The sequence below is a fragment of the Papaver somniferum genome, chromosome 1 (genome assembly GCF_003573695.1).
Source record: "Papaver somniferum cultivar HN1 chromosome 1, ASM357369v1, whole genome shotgun sequence".
Classification (NCBI taxonomy): domain Eukaryota; kingdom Viridiplantae; phylum Streptophyta; class Magnoliopsida; order Ranunculales; family Papaveraceae; genus Papaver; species Papaver somniferum.
In genome coordinates, this window is record NC_039358.1 from 108,764,358 (window position 1) to 108,775,016 (window position 10,659).

At 34.6% G+C, this 10,659-nt stretch overlaps 1 protein-coding gene across 1 annotated transcript; it reads left to right on the plus strand.

Moving 5' to 3' along the window:
• The first annotated feature begins 9,845 nt into the window (after window positions 1-9,845).
• Window positions 9,846-10,659, plus strand: LOC113331822. The gene has a single exon (XM_026578465.1). It carries the CDS (start codon window positions 9,954-9,956, stop codon window positions 10,470-10,472), a length of 519 nt encoding a protein of 172 aa, XP_026434250.1. The 5' UTR covers window positions 9,846-9,953; the 3' UTR covers window positions 10,473-10,659.

A 10,659-nucleotide genomic window follows, 5' to 3' on the forward strand; every position in this document is an offset into this window, starting at 1 on the left:
CCTATGCTGCATTCAAACTACTCAAGGACTGATTCCATAATTGAAAGACCACCCACCGAAAATCTGCTAGATTCTCCAAACTACGAACCGTAATCTATAAGAGGAAACTACCCTATAGCTATTTGGGACATGGCAAAAGTATGGATCCAATGAACAACATCCTTCAAAATGCAAATCTCTTATCAAAACCAATAATACGGTAGTATCTTTTCCCTACCCGAGAATAACTACAAAAACAAAATCTTTCTTGGAAAGTCAGGTTTATAGTAGTAGTTGTTTATGATTTGAACTTAAAGAATGATATCCATGACCGAATGGATGAATGAATACGTATAGTAATGATCTGAATAGACATTTTTTGTCCGGATCGGGTTATAACGGTGTCCCATATATGGGGTAACTTTACTTTCTATTTTCGTTTTAAAATTGTTTATGACACGTGTCATACTGTCATGTGATTCTAGGAATGTACACTTCGTCTAGTCCACACGTAAAACGACTCTTTTCCAAACATACGACGTCAACATATTTTTCGATTTTTTACTGATTAAATTAACTGATAAAAAAAATAATAATCATGATGATACAAGCACCGATTCTTAAAATAATTGAAAGTAGCTCTCAATGTCTTCCAAACTCCAATTTAAACATGTTTTTTTAATGAATTTGTTCCAGGAATCATTATCAAACCCATCTTAATGCTATCGAAATTCCATTTTATATCAATATGATTTGACTAATCAAGTTGATTAGGAAGATGGTATGTTTGTGCACTTTAATATCTACTAATAATTATGTCGTTTACCAAAGTTAGGATTTTGTCATACCAAACATGACCTTATATAAGAAAAGCAAAATTTAGAAAAACCTAACAATGTCATGCCGGTGCTTTACTTCATATGGATCTAAATATCGAACAATCTCCCCCAGTAGTGACTAGTGTGACTAGGCTAGCCAGCCACGACCACATACATAATTGATCCAACTTACACCTCTGTACTAAAATGAAGAACAGCCACTAGTCGGAGGTTTTGCATCCAAACCTTTCTGAGGTTAATAATATCGTGTTTGATTGTGGTGGTAATTGGTAAGTTACTTACCGGATATGTGGCATATCTTGACAAAGAATAGAGAGTCTCATGTATGGTTTTTAGTCCTAAAAGCTTCTCCAATGATAATGTGGTCAGCTTCATATGTGGCATTGTGGGAAGACATCCTTTATCATGTTTGGAAACTGATTTACCTAATTATTAGGGAGAAAAAGAATCCTCTCCAACACATGGATACTTTTTCCAATTCTACGCCTAGTTGGACATATTTCCAAACCAAATAAAATATTTTATTTATTAATTGACCGGAAAAATATCAATTTGTAACAATCTTCTTCTGCGTGAACTCCATTATTCTTGTATCCGTAAAACTTTTATGGATGGAAGAAACGATAATCTTTTATTTGATCTTTAAATTTTGTATTTAGTAGTCTTCTCTTCACTTTATGGACTAAAGCTAGTGAATATGGAAGAAACGATAATCTTTTAAAGCTAGCCAACTGCCAAGACTACTCTGTGCTCCTGCAAATTCCAACGGTGTTTATATAATTTGAATCTATAACTATAAGAGAAGAGTTATTGATATAAGAGAAGAATTACTCAGATTCAAATATTGTATTGTTCTGATGTATGATTAATTTACAGTAGTATCGAGATGGTATAATGGTTCTTTATCAAAAGAAAGTAAGAATTTGTGTTCGTTCTTTTTTAAAAAAGAAGAAGAAAGGTTAAGTCAATATTTATTTTTAGACTAAAAATCAATTTTAACAGGTTAATTTTATTTCTGGTTTATAAAAAGATGACTACGATGGCAACAAATTCTCTTGGTGAACCTCTGAAACAAGAGATTGAAGAAGAGGATGTCTACCCAAATACATGTCACGTCATCCACAAATTAGCTAAAGAGGTTTGGGTTGGACTCTGGAGAAAGAATTTAGGAAAAGTGATAGTGTATCCAACGTGAATGAAGACTTTTTTCTTCACACACAATCCATTGGAGAAGCTCTAAACGAACTGTTCATTGGTTGGATTTCAAAACTGCCTAGATACAATCAGGTGGACCCCTCCCCACCAGATTTCAGGGGGCTAGATTATGTGACACGTCATATGTCTATGTTATTTTAGCATTGTCAAAATGCACTGTTCATTTAAATTTTTTAATGATTTTTATACCAATTCTTACGAATCCACACAAATACTTCGCCTAAATTGGCGCAAAATAGATAAGACAAAATAGATCATTTTTATCAATAACTATATCTTGATTAATTAGTGTTAGTTAATTATTTCTAGTTATTAACTTTGCTAGTATTAAAATATAGTTACAGTTGTGTGTTAGGGATAATGAAAATATCTTAACCGGAATTTCCTAGAACCGGAAGGTATGAATTACATACTAAGTATAGGATGTTAGTACTGGAAACGATTGAAACACACACTTTGATAAAAACTTCTCTACTGGAAGTAATTTCATTAATCTCCAAATCAATCCTTAACACATAAACGACACAGCCTTTATATAGGCTTCCAAAATCATAAAGCAAAACCTAGAGAATAAAGCCATAGATAACTAAAAATCTATTCAAATACAAGTTCATGCGAAAAACAATGACATACTCTTTATCCTCTAGCTAAAATAACCCAAACATACCAAATTCAGACTAAAATATCTCAAGCATAGCTATAAGCCCTCCCTTTCTTATAGCTATGCTTCTGCCATGTTGTATACTACATCACATACCATCTCAATTACAGTTTAATTGACATATATAAATGTTCATATCCGTCAGTTTTTTCCCAATCGAAAACTATAAATGCTTGTATCTGTCGATTATGAACAATCAACCATAAAAATGAAGAATATCTGCCAATTCTGGCAATATGTATGATTTTTGAAGATTTGAATAACCTATAATCGGCAGGTTGAAGCATTTTTAATCTGCCGATTTTCCATAAAAATGAAGAACATTTTCCGGTTTTCATACCATTCAATACCATACTTTGTCTGAGAACGGATATGAGATCACGCCCATTCTTAGAACGGGTATGTACACCCAATCTGAAACTTAATATTTGAGTTTTTTTTTTTTGTTCGTATTTTGCAGGTATTCTTGCTGATTGTAAAGGAGTAACTCAGTTTTTTAACACCCTAGGACACCCGGCCCATATCTCGCTCCCTTAGACAGGGTTAAGAATCGTATGCTCCAATTTAGCAGGTTATAAATAAGAAATCTCACAAAATTTTTATGTATGAAGTTAGTTTTTGGATAAGATTTGTATTCGTTTATAACTTGTTGATACAAATTGATCCAAAAAAAAAAACATATAAACGTTAGTTATTGTATGACCATCATATCCTTCAAGATTAGATCACGATTTTTGATTTTTTGCATGGTCTATTACTTCATCATTAGATGCACGGTGTTAGTACGTTATATGTGATTTCCTTTTTCAGTTCTATCATTTTAATCATCAAAAACAACCAATTTGAAAAGCTTGGGATGCAACATTCTTTTATCATCCTTTTGAAGCTAAAAGATATAGGTTTCCTTGTTTCTTATTAGCCATACTTAAACCAAAGATTATGGAATGTGTATTCGATCAACATTTATACCAGTTTATTCAGACTTACCTAGCGGATGTAGGTCGACGAGTTTCCACATCAATTCGAAAAAATGTGAAAGTAATTTGATGCAGAAGTAACAATAATTTTTCGTTGAATCTAATCAAAAACTTTATTTTTCAGAAAAGTGGCAAGCCTCAATTATATTGATCATAAAAAGCTCAGGAGTGATTACAAAAGTGACTCAGTCTCCAGCTATTACAAAACATTCGAGTATTTCAAACAGACAACGAAAACAATCCTACCAGTTTACATCATAGTCCCAGTAGGGGTTTTCACCAATCCTAACCGATTCCAAGGTGTCGTGACAAATTTAAATGGTCTTGGTTAGATTAAAAATAACACACCCAAACCATATAACATCTACACAGAAAGATAGAGATGTTAAAATCCGAAGAGCTAACTATTTTTCAGGGGTTTTTTCAAAATCACGGTAAAATAAGTGACAAAGGTACAATAGAATCCATAGATTCAATTCATCCTTTTGTCAGTGATTTTTCGTAGAACCGTTAACAAGTAACAATTATAATGGATAATGATTTTACTGAATTAGTTTGGATTAGTTAGGATTTTCTTTAAATTCGGTATTGCTATCTTTGGTGTCTTTATAATGTTTGGTGTCCGAGTATTTGGAATTGTTGTTGTTAATGGAGTGAGAAGCAGTACCGAAATCATAATTCTCGATGATACTACTAAGAGGAGCTTTGGTCTTTGCTTTTGTTGCTACCCGAAAATATGTTCAAAATTACGTAGATTCGAAACATTTTTAGAAGACACTTGATGTTAAATCTCACTCTTAAATCAGAGTCCAAACATTTTTTGTTGGGATATATGTTTTTAAAATAATTATTTTGTACATTTATATCAACAATTCGAGCTTGGCCTAGTGGTTAAGCATTTTGGGCCCGGAGGGATTGGTCTCAGGATCGAATCCCTCCCCCTACTGATGGGTGTATATATATAAAATTGGTCCGGGAGCGGGGCCTTGGGGGTCTTGGGAGGTATCTTGAATTTGGAAAGTAGTTTTTGCTCCTTTTAAAAAGTTTTTTTCAAAACGTTTTCACAGGTTTTAATTACAGATTAAATAGTATTTATTTTGGCATAAATTACTTGACCGTTTTTGGAATGTTACATAGGATTTTATGGAAACAATTAAAACCAAAATTTATTCCTATTAATTTTGTCTTAATTGCGAAGGCTATAATAAGCCAGTTTTGAGGAAAAAAAAAAGAGTTTTCCATATACTGTTTTTGTGAATCAAAAGACCAAGTTTTTAGTGAGCAAGATTAAAAGAGTGAAAGTGATCGATTTCTCACTGTGTGCGTGAGAGATCGACGAGAGTTTTTCTCGTCTGTTTTATCCTGGGGACGTTGTGACAAAGAAAGACTGCTTGCACAAAACTCAAGGCAGAGCCACGAAACGTCTTAAAGAGAGCGACCTGGTCGTGACTCAGCCGCAATCCAGTTTTTGTGTTTAACCTTTGTTTTGCCGAAGTGAATTCAACAATAGTTCTAACAATTTTAAGACGTATCTTTCTGCCATGGAATCTGAAAATAAAACCGTTGCTGATATCAACAAGCCGTTCAAGTTTGAAGGGCTTCATTTCAGAAGATGGAAGCGAAAGTTGTTTTTCTACCTCAAACTGATGAAGTTGCACATGATGGCGGACTCCATCAAACCAGCTAATCCACAAGATGCAGAAGCTGCGAAAAAAGCAACTCCATCCGCAACAATTGCAACTCCTCAACCAACTGAAGAACCTGTTGAGACCCAAACTGCTGAAAAAAAACAAAAAGCCTATGAAAAATGGATTGATAATGACTTTGATTGCAAAAAATATATTTTGAATGCTTTGTCTGACGATTTATACGAATATTACTCTACATTTGATACTGCTAAAGATGTGTGGGATGCCTTACAGAAGAAATACGATACTGAAGAAGCCTGATCAAAGAAATATGTTGTAAGCCGCTACTTGAGATATCAAACGGTGGATGAAAAATCAGTCGTTTCTCAGGCTCATGAACTTCAGAAAATAGCTCATGAAATTATGACGGAAGGTATGAAAACTGATGAACAATTTCAAATATCTGTATTGATTGATAAATTACCCCCATCTTGGAAAGATTTTCGTAATACTTTGCGTCATAAAACTAAGGAGTTTTCTCTTGAAAGTTTGATTTCTAAGCTCAGGATTGAAGAGGAAGCACGGAAACAAGACATAAAGGAAGAGATTCTTATCGTTTCCAACAATAAGAATCAGACTCAACCGAGTTTGAAACCTAAGAAAAAACCAATGAAACCTGACCAGAACCAAAGGAAAGGAAAACCTAATCAAAACAAGAACCCATACCCATCCAAGAGATTTCAGAATTATGATTCTGAGTTCCTTTGTTATGCCTGCGGTAAACCAAACCACATGGCTAGGGATTGCAGGAATAACAAAGGAAAGAATAACGCACAAGCTAATGATGCTGAAAGCGTTATAATTTCCATGGTTTCCGATCCAGAGATTCACATGGTTGGTGGAACCGATGGGTGGTGGATAGACAGTGGTGTGTCACGCCATTGTTGTTTTGATAGGTCCCTATTTAAGAGCTATGCAGAAATCAAGGATAAGAAAGTGTTGTTTGGAGACTCCCATACCACTAATGTGAAAGGTTCTGATACGGTAGAATTGAAGTTTACTTCTGGGAAGAAAATTATGCTGAAAGATGTCCTCCACACTCCAGAAATGAGAAAGAATGTTGTTTCCGGCTATCTTCTCAACAAGGCTGGGTTGTATCAAACTATTGGATCTGATGTTTACACAATTACTAAAAACAGAGTGTTTGTAGGAAAGGGTTATGCTGCTGATGGAATGTTTAAGCTTAATGTTGAAATGAATAAAATTACATCTTCTTCTTATATGGTGTGTACTTTTAATGTTTGGCATGCTAGACTCTGTCATGTGAACAGTAGATCAGTAGATACCATGAGCAAGCAAGGTCTTATTCCAAAACTTTCCATGCATGATTTTGAAAAATGTGAATCTTGTAATCAAGCAAAAATAACCAAGAGTTCCCATAAATCTGTTGTTAAAGAATCTGAGCCTTTAGAGTTAGTGCATTTATGTGAATATGAAGGTATATTAACCAGAAATGGAAAAAGATATGTGATGACTTTTCATTGATGATTATTCTAATTATACCTATGTTTACTTGCTAAGTCATAAGAATGAAGCTATTGAAAAATTCAAGGTTTTTATTGTTGAAGTTGAAAGTCAATTTGGTAGGAAAATTAAGAGATTTCGTAGTGACAGAGGAACTGAATATGATTCTAAACCATTCACTGAAATTTATGAATCTTCTGGAATTATACATGAAAAAACTGCTCCTTATAACCCTTAAATGAATGGAAAAGCTGAAAGAAAGAATCGTACTTTTACTACTCTTGTGACTGCATGTTTGTTGAGTTCTGGTGCTGCCCCTCATTGGTGGGGAGAAATTTTGTTGACTGTTTGTTACGTTTTGAATCGTGTTACAAATTCAAAAACTAAAATTTCACCATATGAACTTTGGAAAAACAGAAAACCAAATGTATCTTATTTTAAAGTATGGTGTTGTTTGACTTATGTTCGTATTCCTGATCCTAAAAGATCAAAACTAGCTGGTAAAGCTTATGAATGTGTTTTTGTTGGGTATGCTCAAAACAGTAAAGCTTATAGATTTTTTGATCTTAATAATAAAGTTATTATTGAATCTATTGATATTGATTTCTTTAAAGATAGATTTCCTTTTAAATATAGAAATAGTGGGGGTTCTCTACCTAGTACGAGTTCTGAACTTAGAATAGAAGAACATAGAACTGCAGAAACTAGAGACGCTGAAATTGAACCTAGGCGTAGCAAAAGGACTAGGATTGCGACAGATTATGGTTCTGACTTTGAAGTCTATACCCTAGAGGAAGACCCTTCAAGTCTTCAAGAGGCACTTAATTCTCCTGAATCCAGTTTTTGGCAAGAAGCCATAGATAATGAAATGGACTCCCCTGGTTGCAAACCAATAGGTTGTAAATGGGTACTTAAAAGGAAGTTGAACCCTGATGGTACAGTAGACAAACACAAAGCTAAGTTGGTAGCTAAAGGATATAGACAAAGAGAAGATGTAGATTTCTTTGATACTTATTCTCTTGTTACAAGATTGACTTCTATTCGTGTTTTGATTGTTGTTGTTGTTGTGCATAATCTTGTTGTTCTTCAAATGGATGTTAAAACAACTTTTTTGAATGGTGAATTAGAAGAAGAAACTTACATGGAACAACCTGAAGGTTTTGTTGTTCCTGGTCAAGAATATAAAGTGTGTAAGTTAGATAAGTCACTGTATGGTCTGAAACAAGCTCCTAAGCAATGACATGAAAAATTTGATAACTTGATAACTTCACATGGTTTCAGAATTAATGAAAGTGACAAATGCATATACTTTAAGTTTGAAAATAATACATGCATCATGATTTGTTTGTATGTGGATGATTTGCTGATTTTTGGTTCAAACTTGTTTGTGGTTGAAGAAACTAAGAATATGCTTTGTCTGAATTTGATAGCACTAGCACTAGATAGTGAAGAAGCAGAATGGTTGAGAAACTTGCTTTCTCAAATTCCTGTATGGGATAGACCGGTACCAGCTATTATGATCCATTGTGATGATAAAGCGGCAATTGCAAAAGTACATAACTGTTTCTATAACGGTAAGAATCGACAAATGCGTCGAAAGCACAACACAGTTAGGGAGTTTCTCACAACTAGTGTTGTACGTGTGGACCATGTTAGGTCGGAAGAGAACTTAGCTGATCCTTTGATGAAATGATTAGATAAGGAAAAGGTATTATATACGTTTAAAGGCATGGGACTTTTGCCCACTAGAAGTTGAGTCATTTTGTGATGGATACCCACCTAGAAATAGGTTCAAAGGGAATAACGATTCACAAATGATATGGATATAGAATCATGCATCTTTCCCATGGCATGATATCCTGAAACGGGTTAAGATTGAGTTCTTTAACTCTTAATGAAGTCTATAGCTATGTATAGAGTGGGGTACCAAGCTACAGGAGTACTTTTGATAGACTCACCTATGTGAATGAGAAAGTGTGTCCGCTTTCTATGAGAACATGGGCAATTCTCTAGAACATTCCTTGAAACTGGGATAGGCACAAGGCCGTAATGTGCTGGCATTTAGGACTTTACTCTTAGTATAGTTGTGTGTGTATTAAGTAATTCGTTCTCTCCATAGAGTTCAAAGACATATGTTCACTCTGTGTCAGAGTTCGGAGAATTTAGAAGACACTTGATATTAAATCTCATGATCCAACTATATTTTGCACATATGCCGTGCTTAGCATTTAGAAATACCATATATGCTAAAATGTAGTGTATCATACCCATAGTGAGGGAATTCACAGCAAAAAGGTTATAAAAGCTCACCATTGTGTATGATCTTGGTCTTGCATGCCTCAGTTTAAATTGCCTGGTCACAACTCATAGCAGTATACAGCCAAGCATTAAACTAATCTCATTTATCGCCATTATCGAGTATGTTCTTCTTTTCTTTTTTTTTTGAGAACTCCAACCTCAAACAGTTGTTTTCAAAACAGAATATATAACCCACCGATTGCATTATCTTTTCCCAAAATTGAATGTGAATGCACTATCCCAAGAGCAAAATTCGACATTGTGTCCACTTGTATTTAAGTAAGAAGGTAGAGTGTTCTAATCACTACTCACTATACCCGTTAATATACAAGTTGACACATCAAACGGCTGACACACTCCAACTACTTACCAAAATTAAATCGGTGATCATCTATGATCCACGCCAGAATCGACCCTACCTTGAAACTCCTAGAATAAACACTACAGTCCCATTACAAGTAATTCATGACCAAATTGTATGGGCAGTTTATGTAATCAAACAGTACTCGTAATATGACAACCTGTCATCAACAAATAACAGGTTGGCTTTTGGGTCAAGCACTCATTTCAAAATTAGTGGAAATCTAACAAACGACAAAATTACAATTATGGGTCCCACAAAATAGTACACACTTTAAAACTGAAGCCATTGAGAAGCACAGAATCAGAACCCTATCACCACCTCTATATAAGCACAAGTAGTCTTCCCATTCCTCGACCACCTCAGTTTAGCAACAAAAAAGAAGAAGAAAGAACTAGCTTTGAGATTTCTCAACTCAAAGTGAGTCAAGAACCGATTCAAGAACTCATTCAAGAAGAAGAGGGGAAAAAAATGGGTATATGCAGTTCATATGAATCGGTATCTGTAGCAACAGCAAAGATAATCCATCAAGATGGACAGCTTCAAGAATTTTCATACCCAGTGAGAGTTTCATATGTATTGCAGAAACACCCATCTTGTTTCATTTGTAACTCTGATGAAATGGATTTCGGTAATTATGTATCTGCCCTAAATGGTGACGAAGAGCTTCAGTTGGGTCATCTTTATTTTGTTCTGCCATTGAGTAGATTGAAGCAACCAATACAGGCTGAAGATTTAGCAGCATTAGCTGTCATGGCAAGTTCTGCGTTAATGAAGAGTAGTACTACTAGTAACAAAAAAGATAATGCTCCCCTCGTATTCTCTGTGACGAATCAAATGAAGAACATGCGAGTTGCAAATAGCAATACTGTGGGTAGTGGTGGTGGTGGTGGTGGTGATGGTAGGGCAGTGGTTGTGGGGAATAAGCATAAAAGAGCTAGTAGTAGAGGACGTGATTTTACGTCCAATTTGAATGTGATAACGGAATAGAGAAAATTTTGGTTTAATTTTGAAGAAGAAAAAAATTTGATTGGTACTAATTATTGATGTAAATAGTTAATTTTTTGGATGAATTATATTAATCATTTTAATGAAATCGTAGTGGTTTTAATCTGAAATCTGTGATAATCGGGTAAAAATGTTGTTTCTTGAAATGGAATCTTGGATTTCTCTGTTA